Here is a 27170-nt window from a genome sequence, read left to right as displayed (position 1 = left end):
ACTTATTTAATCCTTACAAACAACCTCAGAGGAAAGTACTAATACAATTATCAGTAGAACATTAAAGATGAAAATGTTTCCAAGGACACACTGGCTTAATCCTAAGCCCCAGAAGATTGTTTTATATCATTATACCCTTCTGCTTCCCAAGTCTCTTTTCTCTAATTGTACACACACATCCAAGGCACCTGACTATCTAGTCTTCCTAGACGTAACAGATTAAAGACCAAATTAAAAGAAGGGTGAGTAAAGCCCTCCCAGTAACAGTTTATACCACCTAATACAGAAAAGGATCAGCAGTGGCTGTAGGACCACCTAAGCCATTTGCTCTGATTTCACATGGGACCAGACAGCTCTACTGAGTCCCAGCAGCTCTTACTCTTATTACCAGCAACAGTACAATAACTAATAGTCTAAATAGAATACTGAATCCTAGGAAGGTAACTGTATACTTTTTAGAGGTACCTAAGTACACATTCCATTTTAAAATAAATCTATCCAAAAATAGAGGCAGTCCCTGAGTTACAAACATCCAACTTACATCCAATTTATACTTACAGAGGCTACTGAAGTCCCCAAGTTACAAACGTTTGACTGACACATATTTGCACTTAAAGAATGGAGGCTATTATGGATAACAGGTACATGTACCTGTTCCTATTTATATACAAATTCAACTGAAGAACAAACCCATAGAATCTGTCTTGTTTGTAACCTGGGGACTGGACTTAAATGTAAGTGGCAATCCTACACACTTAACTTTTTGGAAGAACACATTTACCATGGGTTCCAAATAGCTGATATTTTATGGTCCTTTTTTTGTAATGCTTTCTCTGCTTCTGATTCAGTTTCTATATACTGAACTAGGATAGAATCTGTTACACGGATGCTGTATAGCTGTACAGTCATGGACATGGGGTAAAGATGCTCTGAGACCCTCAGCATTTTCCTTTCACATCATCATGACTGGTCAGAGAAATACCAGGGTGTTCTTACCGTTCCCCTGTGTATCCTGGACTGCAATGACATTGGCCTGTGGTAGCATCACACGTCCCTCCGTTATGGCACTGACATTCTTGAGAACAGTTCTTTCCAAAGCGACCCTCGGGGCAAGGCTGACCACACACTGTGCCCTGCATTCAAAGAGACCTGGAAAATTAGATAGGCCTCGGGCCAGCCAGGGGAGGACTGAAGGAGAGAAAACAGGAGGGAAGGAGGGATGTGGGAACAGGGCTGCAAGAAAATTAGATTAAGGGAATTTTAGAACTGTTCATCATCTTTAAAAAGTTAGAAATTTTAAGTTGACTTATTTGCTCGGTAAGCCTAAATCTCAAGATACACTGAAAGATGGCAGAATAGTAATCTTACAAAAAATCCACATTAAAAACTTAAGTTTAAGATAAAGCTACAACAAAGTATTATGGCAACCGAAGGAATGTATAAATTCTCCTAAGCATTCTTCCCTCTGTCTCACACACACACAAGTCAATGATACTTATTGAGCATCCGTTACATAAATGGCAACATCTGGCGTGTGGAATATCCAAATGCTCTCCCATATGTTCTGGAGAGAATACACATTATCATTGGCTTTATTTCTTAAAATGTGGCATAACATAAGATTGAAAATTTTGTGTACCTTAATTAACAATTACATTGCCTAGAAACACTTCTACAGGAATTAACCTAGTTATTTATTTCAGAAGAAAAACACTTTACTTTTCAGCAGATTCAACAAGCATTGCTGAGCCAAGATCAATAGGAAAGCTGATTTCCTGGGGAGAAAAATCAAGAGACTAACTTGGACATTTCTCCTCACCCTAGAGGCTGTCCATCTTGGCAAGCACAGTCATTACATTTACTCTCATTCTATGTGGATACGAATAAGATACTGTATCAACAAGTCAAGGAAATACTCCACTATTTTCTATTTCACTTGGTTGTATAACTTGAGCTCACAGCTGCTCATCTACTTATTGGAGTTATAATTAGACAAACAACATATACCAAATAACAGGTAATTGTCTAATGTTTTTAACTGTTGGAAGCCATTGCTTTGTCCTCTTTCTCTCTCTAAAAAAACAAAACAAAACAAAAGGCAGACTGTGGGCACTCTGAAATTGGAGGCTAGCAAGCACCAGATGGTTTTGTAATGTTTATTCTGGACAGCATAAGAAAATACATTTCCTCTAACTCCTGGCTACCCACAAAGGCAGTTGGTGTGCTAATTAAGTCTCCTCTTGTAGTTTCTAGCTATCTACAAACAGGGAAATTTCTTCCACCGACTCTTGGAACCCAAAAGGCCTTTCAGAGATGATTCAAATCAGCACTTAAGTGAGAATCATCCGTGTGCCAAGCATCAAGCTAAACGCTGAGAATCAAAGATAAGGTCACAAATTTTAATTAGTTCACGCTGTGGCAAGGGGACAGATGTAAAAATAGTTCTGATCTCTCCATTCAAGCACAACATATTATATCAGTGAAATGCAAAAACGTGACTGAAGGAATGCTGTGCCAAGGGTTGGTCTGTAGTGAGCGAGCGTAAAAATTTGGTCAAAATTTCCACTCTTTCCAGGCCTCACTCTAAACTATCCATGAAGCTTCCCACATAAGCTTCAGAAATGTTGATGAAATATTTTTATGTGTAAGAATTAACATGAGCAAACAGCTTTAAAGAAGACATTATTTCTCTCAGTTTAAATACATACATGTACTTGTGTGTAAGAGGAATATGCGTTCATCTTTGAAAAGCACCTAGGATGACAAAACAAAGAAAATGTTGTAAAGGAGAAGTGTAAGTTGGAGGCTCCGCTATGCTGAGAGAAAACCATGACCTGAAGCATTCAGTCAGAAACATCTAAGAGGCCAGGCACGGTGGTTCATGCCTGTAATCCCAGCACTCTGGGAAACTAAAGCTCAGGAGTTCAAGACTGACCAGAGCAAGAGTGAGACCCAGTCTCCACTAAAGTAGAAAAAGTAGCCAGCATTGAGGCAGGTGCCTGTACTCCCAGCTACTTGGGAAGCTGAGACATGAGGATCACTTAAGCCCAAGGGTTTCCGCTTGCTATGAGCTGTGATGATGACATGGCACTCAACCCCAGGGTGACAGAGTGGCCCACAATAAAAGACAATACCAGACCAATTCTACCGCCCAGGCTGAGCTTCAGAGACTATAGCTTAGGTGTAACCCAAACAGATGGATGGTGGCTTTGTGTCCATAGGTTACCAAGGTTGGGGTGATAAACACACACCTGGGCTCAGGGCAAGTACTATCAAGATCGGGGAAATCATTGGGTGATTATCTTAAAACTATGGGTCCGTGTGAAAATTCCAAAGAGGATTTGTGATGAGAAAAAAGAAAGACAAGACCCAAACCTAGGAAATACTGTAATGAAGCAGGTGTAAGAAGAGAGAGGATTAGGAAAAGAGATCTTAGTATGAATGGTGAGAGAGGATGATTAGAGAAGGAGAGGGTAAAGAGATTAAGGAAGGGAGATTGGTGATCAGCAGAGTCAAAAGCTATGCGTTTTTGCAATGAAGAAGTCACGTGTAACATCCGAAAGAATAGCTCAAGGAGATGAAAAGAGACAAGGAAGTGGGGCGATGCTGTGGCTCAAAGGAGTAGGGCACCAGCCCCATATGCCGGAGGTGGTGGGTTCAAGCCCAGCCCCAGCCAAAAACTGCAAAAAAAAAGAGACAATGAAGTGAACTTCTCCATCAGGTAATTTGTTGATAAAGGAAACAGACTTGGGCATTCCTCTTCTGCCCTCAAGTAGACATATACAGAAAACAACTCAAAGAGACAACTATGTTATTTCCTGATTTCAGATTAGTCTAATTAAACTAAATGGCTTTGTGAATTCCACGTAACACTAAGTCTGAAAAATTGCTACCTGCAGAAAGAGTCTCCTGAGTTATAGCCTCTTCTTAGATTATCATGCTAAAGGCTCTGAGAAGTTCTGAAATACTTGATCAGCTTGGTTACCTCAATGAATCTCCAGAGTTATAGGACGGGGTAACTTCTTCCTTATTGCTGAGAATCATGTTGCCAAAGAACGGTAGCAATTCATGGAATATAATCATGAGAATTATGATTAAATAACTCCCATGTTTACCAGCTAGATATTTGCTTCTTTTTTTTTATCCTGAGGGGACATGCAGGATGGACAGCTGCTCTCTTTTCCATGAGGATCCTTAATACACTTCAAGTCCAGGATTAAATCACCTTCTGCCTTCTCTAAAGGATTGCAGCTTTAAAATGGCTAGGTATTTCCAGTTTCTAAATCTTTACCCATTTTTTTCAACGTTCGTTTATGCTAAAGTGTGTATTCACTTGAGTGTCCTGGAATGACTGACTTTGGGCGTGGGGCTGAGGTGGGTGATGGAGGAAGCTTACCATCCAGCCAGAGGGGCAGGAACATTCTCCGGTGACGTGATGACACACTCCTCCGTTTTGGCAAGGGCATCTCTGCTCGCACTGTGGACCATGTTTACCAGGGGGACAAAGATCCTCACAGCTGAGGGGTTAACGTGTGACAAAGGACATGGTTATTTCCCAGCCACACAACTCAAGCTCACAGGCACGGCAGCAGCTAGGACCTACAATACACAAGCTTTCTTTGTTCAATAATTGTTCATTTAATGTTTTAACATCAAGAGCAATAACCACATCATTTGGAGTATCTTTGAGGGGGTTGCCCAGTCCTTCCCCTTATTTTGGGTTACTTTCTAATAAAACCATTTCAATTTGAGGAGAATCTGTCCTATATGAGAACACCAAGGAAGAAAAATGGCCACCCATTGGGTGAAAGGAAATTTGCATGTAACTCTAATAAAACTCTGTGCTACAGTGTAAGTCTCCTTCTGTGTGTTTACTCTAATCTTGAAGAAAACTGAACCGTCTGCCCATCACCCCCTGGACACATATTCTGCATAACCAATTGTCCCCGTTCTTCTCTCCAGACTGACAGGTCTCCATTCCTTTGCCCATCCCGCACCCCCCCAAGTCCCTGTGGACCTTCCTCACTCAGCCTCTGTCTTTTCTGCTCTCTTGCGACATCACTCCAAGGTTCCCACAGCCCTATTCAATTGTGGCTTTGATGAAAACCCATAAAAGCAATATTAACAATTAAACAGTTTGCGATGATCATCCATTTCCTTGAAAATGAGGACTTTCTAGGCTCATGCAATTTATTCTTGAGCTCTACTTTATAGACGTGAACACTGTCGGCAGGAAGTATTTACCTAATCAGCTGCTTTTTTTTTTTTTTTTCCAAATTTTAATTCTGTGATTTATAAGTGTAATTTTCTCAGTAAGGGAACAAGACTTTTTTTTAATCTCTTACTTTTTTTTTGGCAAAATCTGCCTCTTATTCTGTTTGCTAATGGAAACAAACTGAAGAATGCCCTTCCCACAAAATAAAGAAAATAGCAGAGGTGAAGTAGTTGCTTCTATGTTCTTCAGAAAGAATTAAACCATCTGTGTGCGCGTATCCTACACAGAGGTGAGGCACATACCTGTATGTTCACAAAGCAACATATGTATCTGTGGGCGTCAAACAACCAGTAAATCCCTTATTATGGATTATTTAGAACTTCTTGCTCCTTTTGCTTTTCTAAGGCACTGAACCACCCAGCTTTCTGCAGCCACGGACAGCAGAATGACATAGACCATTAACAGCCAGTGGGATACAATGAATGTGAAGGTGGAAGATTTAAAACAGAACCTCACATTTGCCCCAATTGCCCCCAAATATGCCATTCAACACAACATCTTGAATCTCTGTTTGCCCTGCCAAAGGAATGCATGGAAGCTGGCCCTAGCACTCTGATGTCCAAGGGTCCAACAACAGAAGAACTCAGTGGCTATCACTGCTGGCCTCCCATCTACGCCTGCAGTTCAGACCCCTCTGCAGCTCTTCAGGTGGCAATGGAAACAGGGGCACAGAAAATCTGATGGAGGCAGCAACGTGAATGCAGAGAGTGGGCGGGCTCTGCTACCCCGTGGGGCACCAGTCACTTACAAGGCTCCAGTATATCCCGGTGGGCAGCGGCACTCTCCCGTGACGTGGTCGCAGGTGGCTCCGTTCTGGCACTGGCATTTCTGATGACAGTCGTTACCGTAGGTGCCCTGCTCACAGCGCTCCTCACAGCGCCAGCCCCGGAAGCCTGCACCGCAGTGGCAAGCCCCCGTGATGGGGTTGCACAGAGCCCCATTTTTGCACTGGCACCGGCTGCTGCAGTGGGGTCCCCAGTGATCACCGTCACAGGCTGAGGTTGGGGACAGAAACAGTGTGGGTATCAGAGTCTGGTGTGGGTGATGGCAAGCTCTTCACAACCAGCCTTCCTCTGCCCTTGGACAGAATGGATTGCCCACCCCTCATAGCCATGTATTAGCTAGGCGTCAGGGCCCTGGCACCAATCCCTGGCAATGCTTCCCCAACTGGTGCTCAAACCCAACTGGGCCTCTCCCTATCACCCCATAGTTTAAACATCACTTCATTCTCCAGCTCCATGTCCTTGCTCAGCCTGTTCTCTGCACCTGCAGTGTAGGGTTGGATGTGGCTAGAAGAATGGGCTAGGGGTGGTGACTCATGCCTATAATCCCAACACTCTGTGAGGCCAAGGTGGGTGGACAGCCTGAACTCAGTAGTTTGAGACCAGCTTGAGCAAGGGTGAGACCTCATCTCTAAAACATAGCCAGGTATTGTGGCGGGTGCCTACAGTCCCAGCTACTCGGGAGGCTGAGGCAAGAGGATCATTTGAGCCCAAGAGTTTGAGGTTGCTATGAGCTATGACGCTATAGCATTCTACCAAGGGTGACAAAAATGAGACTCTGTCTCTAAAAATAAAATTTAAATTTAAAAAACAAAAAGTGCTAGGGAAAGAGGTAGCTGACCAGGCAGATAGAAATGATCAGCTCATGCATGGACTTTGATGCATGTTATGGGATCTGGATTCCATCATGTGGACACAGGATTGGTAGTGAAGGATTTTAAGCAAGAAGGGTTGGCACAGATTTCTGTCCTACTGAGTGTGAGGAAAGGCAAGGAGCTGACGAGAAGCAGAGAGATGGAGCAGGAAGACAGCAGTTGTTCAGATCCCGGAGGGGGCCTGAGCCCAGGCCTAACAGTGGGACCCGGAAGGCAGAGCTGCTGCGGGTCAGGGCTGGAGCACTCCAGCAGGGAAACCGCTGATGTGCTTTCCAGGTAGCAAAGTGTTTGGGATTGGGAGGTAACCTCAATTACCTGCCCAAAAGAGGCAGAAAAAAAAGACAAACCTGAAGCTGAAAATGGAGATTAAACAAAAAGGTAATAGGTACCTGAAACCAGGTAAAAGAAAAAAGGAAAATAGCACTTGAAAGATACAAAGAGCAGTTCCAAGGAATAGAAAGTGTGGCTGCAGCATAAACGTCAATGAGCAGGAAAGGAATTGGGGAAGGAGAAAAATCTTCATCCCAGACATTTAACAAAGTTATAGAGGTTGACAGTAAACAAAACCTCCTCTCAATATGTACTGCCTACCAGCAGAGCGTATTTATTTATAAATTAGATGCTATAAAAATCACTAGGCAAGATGCTCCCTGCCCAGAACTCTTAGGATAAATTACTCTTACAATAAAAAAAAAAAGTTTCATTTCTTAAAAATTTTGTAACTTCAATAAATCTGGAATAAATCATTGTAAAAGAATAACTCTAGGTGTACAGCAAACAAGTCATTAGAACTGCAAATCCACCTTCCAGTATTAGATTCTACCTTCGATTTCATAATATCAAAAGGTTTAAAATGGAGAATTGTATTTTTAATCAGTATGGCTTTGGTCTCATTAGCACTTTAATAAACACTTTAACACAATTAAAAACAAGAGAGAATTATTGACCCTAAGGCAGATCAAGAAAGCAATTTCCTAAGAACTCACAATCTTCCTTCACAAAATGAGATGAGGTGGTAGTTCCAAAATGATATTGGAACCTAACTGTTAGTCAGTGAATCATTTCGTTTATTGTTTATGAATGTGGACAATGAATCTTTCTTCAACTATAACTCTTTCAATCTAGGTTCTTAAAATAAATAATGCTTCTAAAAGAATCACACAGTATGTTCCTTTTGGGCTTCTTAACTACTCCAGGTAGAGATGAATTTATCCTGTTTCAGGTCTTCCAAAGTAAATTACACAGCCCTTCCTAACTTGTTCCTTGATTCCTAATCCTCAAGAGAACAAACAATCTTCATTCCACATAAGCCAAATCCGTGACACTACCACACAATCCTTTTTTCCTCCTGCCTTTTCACAGTATAATCAACCCAATTCATCACTACCCTCTACTTTACAGAGTATCTTATTCCCGAAACGTGAAGGTAGCCTTGACCCTGCTCCTTTCTAAATACTAAAATTCTAATACTTTTATTTATTTTCAAAAAGTATTTTCAGTTTCATTCATCTCTTCACTGAACCCTCTCGAACGTTTCTGTATCCCTCTTAACTTCTGGGAGCCTCGGATGTTGAATTAAATACTGTCAAGTCCTCATGAACATAATAGAGGATTAGTTCACTGACACAAAAGGCGTTTTCGCTAATAAAATTACCTCGATAAAAACATCAAGATCACGTCACAAGCTATTTTAGAAGATCACAGTGGGTTATTGTAGACTTTCTCCCACTGTGACTCTGCAGTAAGAGTGGCCCCAAGAACGTTTGCTTTACAGAGCGTGTTTCATAACAACAGAGTAGTGGGCAGAACAGAGGTACAAAGGGGACAGATCTGATCACTCCAGTCTCTCCTCTTCTTCACAACCTTGTTTTACATCCCATCCAACAGTCTCTCTCCCAGCAGAGCAGTCGGGCAGAGACCAGCTCTGTTTTCTTGGGATTAGACATAAATAATATGTACTCACGTGTTAATTTGTATCTCATCGTGATATAAATGAGACTATTCCAAGACTGATAATGATCAGCACAGAAAAAACAGTTTCAGACTTTTAAAGAAACATTATCATGCTGACAGGTTTAATTTCTAAGCACTATGGCATGCTTTGAAGTGACAGCTTCCCCGCTTTAGGCTGTATTCTCCTAACAGCCACTAATACAGGGATGTCACAATGAGAACAGTGAACATCAACATGATGCTATTCTGAAAAAAAAAGTCCACATACAGAAGTTTACCTACTAAAAGTCAGAAAGGAGGACAAGTAGGACACGGAGTCTGGGTTGAACTGAGGCATTGCTATGACGTCCTTTCCTTTCTTCATTGGTCTAACACCTCCATGTTAACACGTACCTCCATGAGTTACCCAGTCGACAGCACACACGCCAGCTTTCATCCCTGATTCCTGAGCACAAGTTTGAGGGCATGTTGACTGTGTCTAAACGAGAGGCAGAATTTGCTCCTTGTGTTTAGTGCAGAACTTGACCAATGATCCTGAATACAAGTACCAGGGCTGGAGACAGTCTGGAAAGTCCAAATCAAACCATCTGACATTGTTTACTGAACACCTCACTCTAACCTCACAGCCAAGAGTTTCACGCCACAGAAGAAAGTGACTGGTCACTTCCACCAACAACTTAGACAAGCTGTAGTCACCATGAAAATAGCTCGAGCATCCTAACAGAAACTAAAAAGACGTAAAGGAACAAAATCTTATTTCAGATTAAATTGAAAGTAGCCTAAATGCAGTGAGCATGAGTGATAACTCATTTTCAGCGTCTGGGTTCAGCTCTGACTGTGCTAACAGCTGGCAATGGGCTCTCGGATGCAACATGCCTAGATTCATGCAGATGTTTCAAGAGACGTCTTAATCAGAGTTGCAGACATGCACAGCCAGTTTGTTCTGGTAAGCTCTCACAGTAAGTCTAAAATAAAAAGAAATCTGAAACTACTGTGGACTTCCAGAAGTACACAATCCTTCGTGAAAACTAGCAGAGCACTGGATCCTCCCGAGACAGTGGACTCATGCTGAACCCCGCATGGCTGTAACTTCCAATGACCCCAATCACCACAGGTTACACTGATGGGATGAATTCTGTGATTCATTTACTTGGTACCTTTTGAGTTATCTGCCATGTGCTGGACATGGTGCTAGACCTGGAGTTCAAAGGGAAATAGTAGATCACAGGCTTCTAGCTGCAGTGGGACGCCGTATGGTAGGGAGGAAGGTCAGGGAATGGCCTAGGTGAGTAGGACACATGGGAACAACACCTAACCAGTGTTGGTGTATCAGGAAAGCTTCCCAGCTAAAAGGAAGCCTAAGCTGAGACCAAAAGGCAGGGTGTGCCACATTTAGGTAAACGGTAGAGGATTTCTAAACAGGAAATCAGCATGTGATGGGGTGGATCCTATAGGAGGTGACAGTCAGAGAGAATGACATGTAACAGCCAAAAGGCCTGCTGGTATCAACAAGGGAATACAATCTCGGGCCTCTATGCTGCGACTGCACTATGGATACTTCCATCTTTCATAGGTCTGTGCACAACAAAAACAAACAGAAATAAGTACAGAATTAGGTAGAGATGAGGAGGTAGCAAACGGTCTTTCCCCTCCCTCAGTCCCACTCTCCACCCCCCGGTATCAAATGCAGCCCAGGAAGCTCTATCTTTAGGAATACTTTTGAGACTCAATCTGAGATGCTCTCTAAAAATGGCATTATCTATTTTCCCTGTGGCTCACTTTGCACTTAGATTGTAATTTTTAAGTACGTATGCCTTGTCTTGTATCTCCCAAATGACACTGAATTCCATAGACGGTAAAGCACAACGATACTCTTGATTTTAGCAGTTGTTAACTGAAGGTTTCATATGACCACATGTGTCATGACTGTCATCTGGTTGACAATGATGGTTAGACGCATTCTGATTTCCGAGGTGAAAAACCACACACCTCGAGTCATACGCAGGATAATAACAGTGCTGAGACTTGGGCTTACAGGGATGACAGTGACCTTTGTGTGGGAACCGGCAGTCTCATTCAGTCCTATAGGAGAGTGGATTACTGCACCCTTTTTATAGATTAGTCTGGCATAAAAGTCCTTTAACATAAATTCCTCTTCTGGAGATTTTTTCAAAAGAAATAAGAGCATATGTATGTAAAGACAATATAATTCATAATTTACAATAGCTAAATAGCAACCTCATTAATAATACTTTGAGTGCCCACACTGCTCCAAGAATTTGAGAAGGATGATCTCTCCTAGGAACCCTATGAAGTAAGTACTATTACCGTCCCTGTTCTGTAGATGAAGAAATCGAGACCCAAGTGCCTCCCTCAAAGTTATGCAGGTAGCAAGGGTAGCCAGTGATTATCCCACCACTGGTTATAACAACAAAAATTTGAAAACAATCAAATTTTCCAGTAAGGGGACTGGAGAAAAAATGTGGGTATAATCATACAATAGAATACATGCATCAATTAAAATGATATGATAGAATATTTTATGAGCTGGAAAGATGTTTACAATATCATAACTGTTAAAAGTAAATTTAAAAACAGTATGCAGCATCTGATCTAATTTTAGCCATATATCAGAAGGAACCAGATGAAACTGTCATTAATTTCAGTTGAAAAAATGGCCAAGTATCGGCAATTGCACACGGTTGAACCTGGTATCTGCAGGAAAGAGGAAAAAGCGGGGGAAGGAGAAAGACAGAGAGAAAAACGCTGAAGGGCTCCACAGAGAAACGGCACCCCAGTGGCTCTGGGTCTTGGGATTGTACATGATTTTTCTTATGTTCATTCAGTTCAACTAGATTTTCTAAATTTTCTACAATAAACACATATCCTTTTGGCAGTAAGAGTAAAGCAAGAAATAAATTTTATGAGTTTATTTTTAATGGTTCTACCAGCATTTATGTTGAGCCAGGTCCTGTGCTCCATGTTTGACACACCCCCTTCTATTCCTCAGAACAATTATAGCAAGGTGGCTGTCATTATCACATTTATCATACAGAAGATACTAATATTCAAAAGTAGGGCTTTTAGGTAGTACAAAATGTCCAAAACTCAAAAACTGATCAGCAGTGGCGTCAGCATGCAAACCTAAGACTTTCTGTATCCTAAAGTCCAAACCCTTCAGAATGGCTGCTCAAGTACCAAAATTCTGTATTTTGGTTAAATATAATATCCCACAATTATATTTTTCATCTGCTGTGAAACCAGCACTCTTTCGAAGACAGCGCAACACTGAACAAAGCTTTGGGGTTAGCCAATGACTCGATACTTAGGGGAACTGAGAATAAGGAATCCTAAGAAACCACCTCAGTAGTGAGAGCATAAGACATTTCTAAAAGAAAAAATAAAATTAAGGAGATGGTCGGATTTGAAGAATTTCTATACGTTGATGATGATTCTATACCAATACCGTATCTACGAAACAACACTGTTGTCACTGGCTTCAGGAGCACATCAAGCTAAAAACCAGGCCACGCAGTGCCTAGCCCAGCGGCCAGCACTCAAGAAGTACCTGGCAAATGAAGGAAAGTGACCGTGAATGGAAAGCAGCATAACTTCCATACGCAGAGAAAACCACGGAATCATCACAAAAACTCCAGTTACATTCTTCTCTCCTCACCTACCTCAAACCCTCATCCTGATTTTTCATGCAAAGGAAGTGAGATGCGGGGAGAACGTGTTCCAGGATATACTGAGTTTCCGATATGTGCCGGGCCATTATTGCATTACGAAGACACCATGCAGCTATTTTATTTAAACCTCACAACAATTTAATGAGTTAGGTACAGCTGTTCCAATATTTCCAAATGCAAAATGGCCTCAGCCAGCAATCTGTTCAAATTTACTTGTTCAAAGTAAAGCAAAAGCAAAGGTTCAGCCCCAATCTATCAAAGCCAGGTATCCCAAAGAAGTGGTAGTCAGCCATTACCAATCCTGCACCCGTGCCGATGAACTGCTTCTGCCTGGCTGTCAAAGGGGAACATTCTAGAACAAAAGTCTCATAGCTGTTTATCTGAGAAATAATACTTGTTTGTCTAAAATGACAGTTCTCAGCCTTCAAAGTGTTAGCAGCGGGTTCATCAGAATAGTTTTGGTAAGGAATATTCTAACATGTCCATAATCACACATGTATTGACCAAAAAAAAAAAAAAAAACCAACCTGAAGTGTTAGGAAACATCTCTGAACAAATGAAGATAGTCTAGTAAGTGTCCTGTCTTCATGTAGACAAAAGACAAAGAAAGGGGCTCAATTAAAGATAAACAGAAATGTTGAAAGGAGGGGTGCCCTGGAGGAAGGATTGGGGACATATAAATACCTTGCCTCATCTAAAGGGCTCCTTCTGCCATCAGTCAAACAATCAGTTCATCAAAAGAGATGAGGTCATTTTGCCTCAGAGAAAGAAGTCATGTGTACCTTGAAATTCACCTTGTTACAAAATTCCTCAATCATTTGCTGGCTCAAGGAGAAGGTCAGACAGACCTGGGCCCCAGCTGGGCCATGACCACTCCATGGCCATGGAACCTCAGCCAAGTCCCTGACCTTTGTTATACTTAATTTTCTTTTTGAAAAACGTAACACACTAATTACACAAAAAATACTTGTTATATGTGACACAGCATAGATCAAGTAGCAGAAGAAATTTTATTCCATGGTTTGCATGTTGGAACATCCATCCCAGGAGAGAAAAATGCTCTCAAAACATCTTCCAGCTGTAGGTGAAAATGGAATAACATGTCTGACATTGGTTTGCATTGTTTGTTTGTCTTGCATGAATCATTCGTGCCGAAAAGAACAACCTGGTTCTCACAACGCGATTTTCAAAAATAAAACCGCCCAGTAAGTCTATAAAGAAAAAAAATACAAGCTCTGCACTTTTCATTCATTTTTACAAAGCCAACCAGAGAAAGTTCAGGCCTTCCATGAATCCCAGGGCTACCTTTCATGCTATTCTTCACTGACAATTAAAAACTGGATTTAGAAATTTCACATTTGCTGATGATTGTATGTCCAGGTGTAGACTTGCATAGGGATGTCGAGAAATGTAAAATGAGAAAGAAACAAACACGTGAGCATCTTAGTACTCCCCACCCCACCTTAGCATAATGAAACGGCTTGGAATGCAATCTAGAGAATCTTGCCAAAGTAGTAGACACCAAATAGTTCCACTAAGAAGACTCAATTGTTCTTCAGTTTACCTGCGCCCATGTTTCATCAAAGAAGCCCACAGAAGCAGCCTTGAAACACATTACGAACTACAAGATGCTTCTTTAAAGCAAATGGTTCCCAATTACAGAGAACAGAACAGAAGTGACTGGCTCTGTGTACTTGTGTTAGGGCTAACCAAATCCTCAAAGACTGAGCAGGTCAGATTTCTTTTCATTTTAGTTTAACGTCTCTAGGACGTAAGTCTAATTATGCAGTAATATATGGCTCGGCGACCTTGGAGACATCTCTGCCAGATACTTACCGCAGGATAACATGATGAATCTTAGAACCCAAGGTTACCACGGGAAAGACACATCAGCTTCCTAACCTCACCAGGGTTGCTGCTGGAAATAACTAATCCTAAAAGTGCCTTGAACACATAAATCTCATCGTGTATTTATTAGGATACCTCAGAGTCAGTATACTGACTTGACAATGTATTGCATGAAGTTAGCTTGTGCTGTTCCCCACTGACTTTAAACATAGGAAAACCCATGACTAGGAGATGAATTAATAGCAAAGAAAATTCAATCCTTCATAGGCAAATGCAGAGGCCAAGTACAAATAAGCGGCTTTCAAGAAAATATCTCTACAGAGTGAGTGCCTTTTAGAAGAGACCAATATAATTTTCTGCTGTCTCAAAGGATGGGAAAGTGCGGTTCTTCCTGAGGTCACCCTTTCTTCTAAGCCTCGGTTCCCTCTGGGTCTGGGTCTTTTATCTGCCCGGGATTTTACTCCTCCTGCTTCAGGCTAACAAGGCTGTGGCGTGTCATTCCCTTTGTCAATGTCGGAAGAAAGGATCCTCATTCAAAACATCAAGCGGTTTCAAAATAAAACAACTTTGTAAAGCTCCTCCATCCATGAAGAAGAACAATAAAAATGTATTTTCCAGATCCTCTGAAAGCACTAAAACCCCACGTCCTTCACATGTCAAAAACCCTCTGGAGAGCTGACCAAGGGCCAACCGTCCCCTCACCGTGGACAACCACCCAGCGCTGTTTATATTAATTTTATTCAGCAGCTGAGAGAGAACCTTTATTCATCTTTAAAAAATGTTTTGTGAAATGAATTTTCAAAGCCATGAACTGTCATTTTAGAACTTCAGTGTAGGCTTTACCGCCAATTATGAACCAGAAAGAGGGGTGTGAAATGTTTATTCTTTCTGTGCCTAAATATAAATGTCATTGTCTCTCTCTGAGAGCGTACTGATGATCCTATTCACGGTGGAGGGAAAAAGTCTCAAGGATATAAACTATAGGCTAGGATGAAACAAGGGTTTGGGGGGATTAAATTCATTCACTGACGTCAAAAGAATAACAGCAACCTCCAGAGTCATTAGAAGATGTCTTGCTCTTTGTACCCTCAATGAATCCCCAACAATAAAAAAAAAAAAGAAAAGAAGATGTCTTGCTTTATAAAGTCTTGTATATTTTCATTCTTTGGATCATTCTCTCTTTTGTTAAAATTTTGTTGAACATCTTCAAAGGCTACTGAGTTCTATTTCTTGAGCACATGACTTGCGTCCTCTGACTAAAACACGTACTATCGCTAAAATTTCTTTACGTATTGCAAGACACTGTCCCACAACGAGACTTATCACAGATTAATGAACTGAGTGTTACAGTGCACAGGCCGATAAGGAACAGAGGGGGTGTACATTTACCGTACCTTTGGGCAGAGGAGAGAAAGGAGGGGGAGAGGCTTCCCAGAGAAGGAAGGGCTTGAGGTGACTATTGAAGGATAAATATTCAGGGTCGCCATTGTGTGAAGACTTAACAATTTTCATTTCAGATGTGAGAGGCTAAAAGAGCAGGGGACTTCAATGATTTGTCTAAAATCCAACAGTAAGAAAACTAAGGCCTCAGAGCCCTCCATGCTAACTGGATTGTCTAAAAGATTTAATGTAGTTTTCTTGAGAGGACAAAATTTAAACTATGGCAGATGACAAATAATAAGAACATTCCAAAGGCTCAGTGGAGATTTAACTGTTAAGAACATTGTATCAATTTTTTTTTGAGACAGTCTCACTCTGTTGCCCCAGGCTAGCGTGCCCTGGCATCAGCCTAACTCACAGTAACCACCGACTCTTGGGTTCAAGCGATACTCTGGGTTCAAGGGATACTCTGGCTTCAGCTTCTGAGTAGCTGGGACTACAGGAGCCCACCACAAGGCCTGGCTAATTTCTCTGTTCAGGGTCTCGCTATTGCTGAGGCTGGTCTTGAACTCCTTGGTTTAAGGGATCCTCCTGCTTCGGCCTCCCAGAGTACTATGATTACATGTGTCACTGACCTCACCTGCCCATTCTATCACATTCACTCCATCATTGGATGCAAAAAAAAAAAAGAAACACTGTGGGTGAAGTCAAATTCCTCTTTGTCTCCTTTGCGCCTGATTCCCAGTTCCCCAGTCCTTACCCTATCCCTTCCTCAGAGGCCAACACAGTCATGATTTTAATATGCATCCTCCCGTGTCTCTGCCTGTTCAGAAATAATACACAGAATTGTATTGTAGTTTTATATAAAATGTATACATTACTGTGCATCTTTTTTTACCCTGTCTCATGCTATTGAGATCTACTAATATTGATACAGCTGCTGATACAGTAGAATGACATATATATTAGTAATGAATTTCAATACTATAAACTGCTATATAGCACTCCACTATATTAACATCCAATAAATTTTGCTGTTGCTGTATACATGTCCCTTTTTAGTTGTTTCCAGATTTTTACTATTAAAAAGACACAAGGAATATATCTCCTAATACAATATGCAAGGATTTTGCCAAGGCATATAGACAAATTATAAAGAAGTATTACTGAAATTGTTGAATCTTACGTCCCACACTTAAAATTTTACTCCGGAGACAGTCAAATTGAACCCCTAAAATTACTCTGCTAATTTACCCTCAGGAGAGAAATAAAAGGAAGTTTCTTCTCACATTCTCTCCAACACTTGGTGTCACACTTGTTAACCATTGCCAATCTGATGGTGAGACATGACTTCTCATTCCTTTGTTATATAGTTTTCTGTTATTACAAAGATAAATGTATTCTCATATGTTTTCTGAGCATCAGATTATCTCATCTCTGAATTACCTTATCATATTCTTGGCCCAGTCAGGGTTTGTTTTTTTTTCCCCCTTATTGAATTGTAAGAGTTCCTTACAGATTTTATATAATATTTTGTCTGTTTTATATGTGGCAAAATCTTTTCTGAATTTCTTGCTTCTCTTTTAACTTTGCCTGTGGTATCCTCTGTCTTAAACTTTGATGTGGTCTAAATATACTAAGAACTAATATGTAGCATGGATAATTCTGCTTATGTAATACTAATCTTACCATTTGAATTTCTATCTTTTTAAAGGTGGATGCTTTGCTTTAATGTTATGAACAAAAATTCCCAGTTATATACTAACATCAAATTCAAATCAATTCTGTTAAAATTTAAACTTTCTTTTTTTTTTTTTTGAGACATAGTTTCATTTTGTCACCCTTGGTAGAATGCTATGGGATCACAGTTCACAACAACCTCAAACTCTTGGGCTTGAGTGATTCTCTTGTCTCAGCCTCCTGAGTAGCTGGGACTACAGGTGCCCACCAGAACGCCCGACTATTTTTTAGAAACAGGGTCTCACACTTGCTCAGGTTGGTCTCCAATCTGTGAGCTCAGGCAATCCACTTGCCTCGGCCTCCCAGAATGCTAGGATTACAGGTATGAACCACTAGGCCTGGCCCCTTATGCTTTATTTAAAAGTAACCTCTACTGGGTTTGTGTGATAGTAGTAAATGGTTAGACCATTTGATTTTCACAGAATTTTAAGATAATGCCCTTCATTGATCGGCCAAGTTATAGATGTTCTTATAACTTCTACTATTTGCCCTACTAGAACAGTCTTTATAACTAGGATATATATTATCACTTTATTACTTTCTACCCTTTATTAGTTTTATACATCACAAGCACATTTCATTTGCTCCAGGCCATGGGCACAAATGTTCAAACTCTTTAAAATTAACTAGGTTATGTATAAATTTAAAAGATACTTTGATCCAAGAAAGAAAAAGAGTGATTAGCTTTTTTAAAAATTTTGCCTTGAGGGTATTTTCATGTATTTAAAAAACTCCCCAAATACAGTCACAAACAATAGATACCAAATATAGCCATGAAACAAAGTAGATTATAAAATAAACCAAAACATCTATAATATTGGTGAGGAACAAAAACTAAGTCTGATACCTTTGGCAAAGATCTGAGGATACAGGCTCTCAAACACTGGAGGACAATTTGTCAATATCTATCAAATTATAAATCATAGGCCCATTCAAATGACTCAAAAACTCCACTTATAAGAAATTATTCCATGTATATGCAAAATCACATGTATATTACATAAACTCAATTTTGTAATTTTAATAGTAAAAGATTGGAAACACCATAGATGTCCACCATCATTGACGTACTAGTGAAAAATGTATTAAACATTTATTAAATGGAATTATATCCAGGGTAGCCGGGATATAGGAATGAGAAGCTTTATGTACTTTCAAATGATGTACCATGTGACTGTATTAGCTATTCAACTAGCTTATTAATTAAAAAAAAGAATTAATAACACATGGGTACATAAATAAATAAGTAAACCGAAATACTTAATTTCAGGCAGTTAACAACATAACCCCCCTGATAAGATTTACTTGGCTCTACCAAGACTGAGCAGTAACCAGATACTAGAAGAAGGTAGCAAGGGAGTCTGAAGGACCATCTGAGACATCCCTTTCTTTCACTCCAAACACAATAGCCAGGGAGCCCGCGACTGCTGTCAGAAAATGGTTTCTATGAAAAAAAGTATAAGGATTTATGATCTCATATATTCCCTGTTATGAACATTTTTAAAAAACTGACTTACATTATTTCCTGCTATTTACTTGATCAAAGAGGAATCTAAAAAGGTTAATGAAATTCTACTCCTTGCTACGTGATTTGAAATAATTTGTAGTCTGGATTTTTTTTTTTTTTTGCCTAATTTCTTACTATTCATAGTCTATTGGGGTACAAATTAATAGCTAAGTTCTATGCCATCATACAAAATTTCCACTTTGAGAAATAATGTGCAAAAGTGTAGGTGGCAAAATTGTTATAAACATCCTCCATTCAAATAAAGGCTGACTTTTAAACACCTTGCTTATTCACGGGGCTACCGTTCCAGAAGTGACTCCCCCCTCTCAGTAATAACCCTGATGCTTATACTACACAGTCTGTTCTCTCCAGAGGATGAGCAGTTCCCAGATCCATATTTTCAACAAAATAGTTCAAATAGTTCCATGAACCAAAGTTCATGGAAACCACATCTTGCCTGATTTCTGCAATTTCACAGCAAGGAATGGGCAAGGAATCTTCTGCAAGTCACTAGAAAATGACTGTACATAACCACAGTGAATCCTGAAGCCACAGGTGCCCAGGCAACCTTAAGGCCACTTGAAGGAAACACTTCAAGTCTTATCTTTTCTCTAGAAGACCCGAGGCCCCTTCCCCTTGGCCCCTCCAGTTGATTTCCCTACTTGTTTACACACTTCAGCTCCTGTGTTAAACTGAAAGCACCCAGAAAGAAGAGGTCACGTCTTAATCATTTCTCATACCTCATTTTTGTATTGATGACCACGCCTGGCACATGAATGTCTTTATTCCTTCCTTCCACAAATAATAATTGAGCATTAATGCACGCCTAGCACTGTGCTAGACTAAAGTGGTGGCCAAACAGCAGTGAACAAAAACAAAATTCTTGTTTTTATGGGGCTTACGTCCTGGAGGAGAAGACACACATAAAAATAAAAAGTAAACAAATCAAATATGTTCAGAGAGTGCCGTAAAAAGAAAAGTTTAAAAGGCAACGTGAGAAAGAGTAATTAGGGCATATTCTTTGCATGTGGAGGTCAGGGAAAGTGTATCTCTGGTGGTGACACTTAGGGTGAAATCTGATTGATATACAGAAGTCAGCCATGGAAAGATCTAGGGAGAACAGGCAGAGAAAATATCAAGTGCAAAGGCAAAAAATGAAACTGATGTGTTCCAGAACTGAAAGGCAGAGGCCGAAAAATATGATGTCCTAAAAGGAGTGAGATGAGAAGGGGTCAGGGAAATAGACCACGCATGACTTGGTGGATCACGATCAAGGCGTTGGAGTTTCTTCTGACTACAGTGGGAGATACTGGGCAGTTTTGAGAAAGGGAGCAGCATGCTCTGAAGCACATATGTATACGACTGTGGTCTTAACACAGAGAATTGACTCTGGGGGCCAGAAAGAAGCAGAGACCAGCAAGGAGACAGTTGCAATCACCAATTTAGAGAGGATGTGGTTTAGGTTGAAGTGGCAGCAGTCGAGACTGTGAAAAGAGGTCAGATTGGGTTAACTTTGGAGCTGAATCAACACGATTTGCTGGTAGATGAATATTGCACAAAGTAAAAAATAAAAAAGGAAAAAAAATCAATAAATGATATGGAGTGGAGTTAAATAGCATGCCAGCCCAGACGTATCTTTACAGCTCACCAGCGTGAGTAATGTAAACATCTATAGTAGTCTCACAATGCCAGAAGCAAAACAACCAGACACTAATTCATCTGGTAAGAACATCCGTGATCAGAGCTCGGAAATAATGCACACACACACAATGACTTCACCGAGCCAGGCTCTGACTGGGGGACCTCTGAGCAAGCAACTGTGGACAAAGACAGGCTCTGTCTAAAGATGGACGTGGCCTGTGATACAAGAAGTCCACAAAGAGCTGCCCCCACCACTATCCAGTCAAGACTGGACTATTGCAAAGTGTGCAGGAATCCACGTTTGCCACACAAGGAATTTAGGAAGCCTCTGCTTGCCATGATGACTCTGCCAGGCACAGCACTCAGCACTTAGCAGGCATGATGTCTTTAATCCTCACAGGCATTGAAGCAGATACTCTAATCTTTTTTTTTTTTTTTTTCAGTTTTTGGTCAGGGCTGGGTTTGAACCCACCACCTCCGGCATATGGGGCCAGCGCCTTACTACTTTGAGCCACAGGTGCCGCCCAATGCTCTTATCTTTATTCAAAGTGTGAGTAAAGTGGGGCCCAGAAACATACAGAAAGCAGAGCAGCTAGGGCAATGGCGATTCTTTTCCACCACGGGGGTTGGAGGATGGTGGTGGTGTTTCTCTGCCTCTCCAGAGAGCGGCCAAGAACAGCTCAGATTTCAGATTCCTTCAAAAAAAGGCAGAATCAGCCACTTCTGTTTGTGACCTCTATCAAACTATTTGGATGGTCGTCAGTGAAATTATTGTGGGCACAGGCTCTGATGAACCATTGCAAGTTCAATCCTTCCCCCATCTACAACATCCTGTCCCCACCCCAGCGAACCCAAATGATCCACTCTTATTCTTGCCGCTCCATCAACCTGATTTCTAAAGTCATCCTGACAGCGTGACGGTGTGTTAACAACTTGCAGTGAGGATGAGGCTCCCAGTGCCTTGCTCCTCAGACAACATCGATCCTACCACTGTGGACAGTCAATAGACTTAACGGCAAAACCTTGCTTGAAATATGTCAGCTCTTTGTGCCTTCCCATTTCCGGCTTGTAATAGCCTTCAAATGGATTCCCCCATTCGAATATCCTGCAGGCGAAGTCTTATTACTTACTCCACACTGCACCGCATGCCTGCTTTCTACAAAAGATTGTCCGTGCCCCTGACCTTGAGCCTGAAATATTTGAGCTAGTTTTGCCTTCGAGGCATATTTTTACTACTTGCAAGTACTTTTAGCCAGAAATACTCTTAGCAACTAAATAAAAACCCCAGTTTGGATTTTCTAGGCCAATATTAATTTCCATTGTTGCCTCTTGTTGGTTCTAATGTTAAAAGCAAAGAGCCTGGGGGCAAGCATTGGAAAACTATTTTCTGGCTGCTGATTGACTGAGAACTCTCCCATTTCTGCCCTATAGCCACAGACACAATAAGCTTCTCTCTGGACATTTAGAAAATTATAAGTAGGATTATATAGGTTAAGAGAACAAATGTGCTATTGCCATTCACACAAAAAGTTTAAAGAGCATCCAACACAAAGAAAAATCTCAGGAATTGCACGTATGTATTTATTAATGTAAATCACACATAGACTCCCAGGCTTGAAAGGAATCATAAATAAAATCTGGCCCGACATTTTTAATATCACAAATGAGGAAAGTGCAGATGGGTGCCTTATAAATTCCTCATCTCTGACGTTAGTGTGCCCTCTACATCTCTCAAGGGATCAACTGATGTGAATCTTTGTCCAGCCTCGCCTGCCCCTGCCACCTTCTCTCCTTACCCTAGCTGTTGTCACTTGTTACTTTCACTAAACCTCTTTTCCAACTTCAGGAGGCACCACGCATACCATTGTGGTTAAAGTTAGGGGCTCTGAATGAGATGCGAGTCTGGTTCCACCATTTATGAACTATACAAACTCAGGCGAGTCACTGAGTTTTCCTGTACCTCCATTTCCTCATCTGTAAACTAGGAATAGTAATTGCAACCAGCTCATACATGTGGTGGCTATTAAAGGAGTTAATTCCTATAAAGTTCTTACAATGATGCTTGGTACGTATGAAGGGCTCAATAAAGGTGAGCCATTGCTAGCATCATCACATCACCAGTGTGACCCAACTTTCATATCAGCAAGAGAGAACAGGTCATCAAACGCACACTCCTCAGACTCTCCTTCACACTGTGCATCAGCACCCCTGGTGCCCGCGAAGCCTTTGTACATTTGCTCTGGCCTCTCCTTCCCTCCTCCTTTTGCTGGGAACAGGAAGTGCTTCCCCTCTGTCAGTGCCCAGGGCTTCCTCCCAGCTCGCAGCTGTCTTCTCAGGAGCCTTGCTCCCCTCTCTCAACAACCTCCAGCCTTTGGGTCTTTCCTTCACCGTTTACTTAGCCTCAGAGTCTTTCTCATCTTAAAACAAACAAAGGAATGCAATGTTTCAAGAGACTTTTTCTTGACCCTACATTTACTTATTACTAATTCCCTGATTGTTTGCTCTCCTTGGCTTCTCAGAGGAGTGTCTAGAAGAGTACTCAACACTTTATCATCATCTTTTCATTGCCCCTTACCCCAGAGCAATCTGCTTCCTGTCCCCAGAAGTACACTCAGCTCTTCTCTCCGTCAGCCACGCAGAAAACTTCTAAATTGCCCAACTTCATTCAATTTTCTTCAATCTGCTTTCTCTATTGAGGCCATTTTCTTCCTTACACTTATCTATACCTTTTCCCCAAGCTATGGGCTCTATGAGACCAGCAACTATTCCTCACTTATTCCCTTATCCCCAGCATCCAATCCAGTGGCACAGTAATCATTCAATCAAAGTTCACAAAGTGAACACATGAATGACCTTCCTGGGATCACACAGAATCATACAGTTCATTCAGTCTAATTAAATGGAACATTTACTGGGCTCCAACCATATGCCAGGTACAATGAAGGCTAAAGAGATTGATAACCCATGGGCCCTGTGCTCCAGGAGCTATTTGTCATCCAGTGAGAGGAGAAATGGAATAGAGGATTGATGCATGAATGGATAGATTGATGGAGGAAGGAGAGAGAGAGAGAAAGGAGTATATGTGCAGAAAAGAGGGGAGGGAAGAAGAGCAAGAGGGTAAGAGATTACGGTTATTCACTCATACAGGCTATGGTACACATTAGGATGACAATAAAAGTATAAATATGTGCGTGCTTTTAAAAAAATCATTTCAATCAAATTTAAAAAGCAGCAATATGTCTAAGGTCAAGTCAAATATATCATGATTTCATTTTAGGATTACAAAGTTGGTACAGTTCTCTGATATACACGGTTTTTTACATAGAAAATGCATTGAGACCCAGGAACACTGACTACATCTCATAGGTAGGAGCCCTCTTCTCCACAGCCAAGGGAAAGAGTCATACCTTGGACCAAAGTCAAACCCTTTGTAAAACTGTGCATTTGGAGGTAATCATCAGTCCCTTAATCTCCCATGTATTTTACGAAGGAAAAAAGACAGTTGTGTGTAATAGTGATCAATTTATTACCATCTGGCTATTTTAGACTCCTAATGTCAATAGAAGAAATTACTCTTGTGGCTGACCTGATTGATCCTGATTATCAAGGCAAAACTGGGTTGCTGCTACACATGGGGAAAAGGAGAATCACACTAGGGACCCAAGGAGTCTGTGGAGTCTCTCTTCCACGCCCAGTAGTAAAACAGGAAATGTCAACAACCAAAAAAGGGCAGGTGATGTAGGAACTCAGACTATTCAGTGATGAAGGTTTGAGCCACTCTATAAGGTAAAGAACCTCTATCAAGTTTGAGTTGAGGATGCCAGAAATGTGGAACAGGGAAAGAAAGAAAGAAGGAAGCTATGACTATCAAGTACAGCCCTATGATCAATAATAAAAAAGAAGTAAATATTTTTTATTTGCTTGTTATATGTATGTGTTTATTTTTATTTGCTATTTTCTTTTCTTTTCTCCCATTTTTATTTTATCTTATATACAAGTTGTTGGAAGTTAGCTCTAGTACCTGAGGAACAGAACAGTTAGTACAACAGTGAATTTGAAAGAAAGTTAATACACGTATAATCAGTAATGGCTACAGGGACTACTGGGACTCACATCTCCTCACAGGAATGTCTTATTGTAAGATGATTGCTAGATTATATTAGGTGGGAATACAGGATTGTTTTATGGATGCATAGAAATGTAAATGTGCGTATAAGGGTGCGTCTAAGTTTAATCTAAATACTATGAAAGGACATTGGGGTAATGAGGGATGGGCTAGGAAGAAGAAAGAATTCTACAGAATGTAGGAGAAGCAGGATAAAGAGCTGAGTAATGAAAAATGTGGACTGCAACAGTTATCAATTCATTGCCTCTCAATTCTAAATTTATCCTTCATTGGCTGCTGTACAAAAATAGATATGGGCCCTTTAAGTATTTTTCTTCCTTCACCATCTGGCTGAGGGTCAAGCATGTTCAGAGGGACATTGCAGAAGGAAGGATTTCCCATCATAGTTCCCAGGTGCTCACTCAGCTGACCCCTGCAGTGCAGTTGGCTCCTACAGCACCCAGTTCTTGCAGTGCAAGCCCTGTACCAATGGCTTCTCTGGTACCAAGCCTTTTCAGCACCTAAGGCTTTCCCAGCGCCCTATTTCTACAGCACAAGTGTCTTCTCTGGCACCAAGTTCCTGTAGCGTGAACAAGCAGCATCTATCAGCCAACAACTTCCCCCTTTTCTTGTAGTAGAGTGTTTCTGGTGAGATACTTTCCCATGAAGAGCTTTCCCAAGCATCCTGGAAGGCATATTTCCAGCGAGTTCTGCTGGAGCACTACCACATGGCTTCTCTGCCATTTGGTGAGCTGTGGCCGTGTCCTTTCCAACAGGTCTGGATCACGGACTTCCTCTTTGAGCTTATCTCAGCCCTAGAGGTGGTGGCTGCTTTTATTCTCCTCCTGGAGAGTTCTGTCTACTGCTTACTAGCCAATCCCTCCTTACCCCCAATGTCCTGTCATAGGAAGTCTTTAGATTAAACTTTCTCCTTTTAAGCGACTGTGTCTTATTAACAGTGTTCACACCCAGCATCCTTATTAATAATGTTACACCCTAATATCATTCCTCACTAAAAAGAACCAAAATCTCTTTCAGAAATGACTCATTCTATGGCCAGGGGAAGAAAACTACAAGATGAGCCTGGAGTATCTTGTAGCACCAGCAAGTAAGGATGTGCTCAAAATCAAAAAGATGAGGCATGTCAAAGGGACACAATGGCCAAAGATGGAAAATCTGAGCAATAAAATAAATTATGTAATAGTAGTGGCTTTCAGTCCAAAATAGCAAATAAATATATAAGAGTCCATACTCATATAAATAAATAAGTAAAAGGAAAAGAAACAAATCTTCCTTACAGATGAATTACAAATAACATAATTAGATATTCCTCCCTCAAAGATAAGGAGCAAGCTTAACTCTTGCCCTTTGCCCCTTAGGGTAAGTTAGGCATGGTGACTTGGTTCCAAACAATAGAGTAAGGGAAAGGAAAACATAGTAACTTCCTGGGGAGAGACCTGGCAAACGCTACCTTAACCAACCAATGAAGGTTAGCTGAGGGATGACATCATCAGTGATGTCATGTGAATATCATGGTATGATGTGATGAGAGGGGCACCCCAACTCGGGGGTTCTTTTCAAAGCTCAGAAGCCCGGTTTAATCATTAGAAAAACAACAGACAAATGCAAATTGGAGAACATGCCACAAGATACCTGGCCAGTCCTCTCTAGACTATCAAAGTCATGAAACACAAGGAAAGTCTAAGAAACTATCACAGCTCAGAAGAGGCTGCAGAAACGTGGCAGTGAAATGCAGCAGGGTGCCCTGGACTGAAGCCTGGAGCAGAAAGAAGACATTAATGAGGAAAAAATGACGAAATCCAGTAACACCTGGAATTTAATTATTAGTAATATACTAATGTCAGTTTCTCAGCTCTGACAAACTCATGGTAATTTAAGAGATTAACAATGGGGGAACCTGGGTGTGGGTAGAAGTCTGTATTATCTTTGCAACTTTTCTGTAAATCTAAAATTGTTTTCAAATGAAAGCTTTATTCAAAAACATTACTGTGGTTTCTGTATCCTGATTGGACCCTGACTGATATAAGGAGCCAGCCTAATTATCAAAGCAACCACTTTAGGCACCTAACATATAACATCAAATTGATGCATAAGGATAATCAGAGTGGAAGTTAAATAGAAATAGAGTCCTTGGAAATTAGGCCATTTTAACTTTGATACATAGTAGATTACTAGAGCCTACATTTTATTTCCAGAATTATCTGGCCAAGAGTAAACAAAATTTTATATTTCCCAGTACTAGGATAACTGCCACAGACAAAACCCATGTAGCAAAACACAGTGAGTAGTTCAGCTGAAGAAGAACATACTATTTTTTGTGGGCCTAAGAAAAAGGTATCAGAAATGTTTTTCTC

General features: G+C 40.9%; 1 protein-coding gene across 2 annotated transcripts in view; it reads right to left on the bottom strand.

Annotated features, from left to right (window-relative positions):
• The window catches only part of MEGF10 (multiple EGF like domains 10), a 164481-nt gene that overhangs the window by 53399 nt on the left and 83912 nt on the right, over nucleotides 1–27170 (bottom strand). For both annotated transcript variants that reach the window (XM_053567270.1, XM_053567269.1), the window contains 3 exons: nucleotides 6024–6270; nucleotides 4397–4517; nucleotides 997–1133 (listed from right to left, as the gene is read on the bottom strand). In XM_053567270.1, the coding sequence (XP_053423245.1) occupies nucleotides 997–1133; nucleotides 4397–4517; nucleotides 6024–6270 (505 nt within the window). The remainder of the gene's footprint in view (nucleotides 1–996; nucleotides 1134–4396; nucleotides 4518–6023; nucleotides 6271–27170) is intronic.

Source organism: Nycticebus coucang, chromosome 17, assembly GCF_027406575.1.
Source record: "Nycticebus coucang isolate mNycCou1 chromosome 17, mNycCou1.pri, whole genome shotgun sequence".
NCBI lineage: Eukaryota > Metazoa > Chordata > Mammalia > Primates > Lorisidae > Nycticebus > Nycticebus coucang.
Note: the sequence above shows the minus strand (reverse complement) of the source record. Positions and strands in the feature narration are given on the sequence as shown.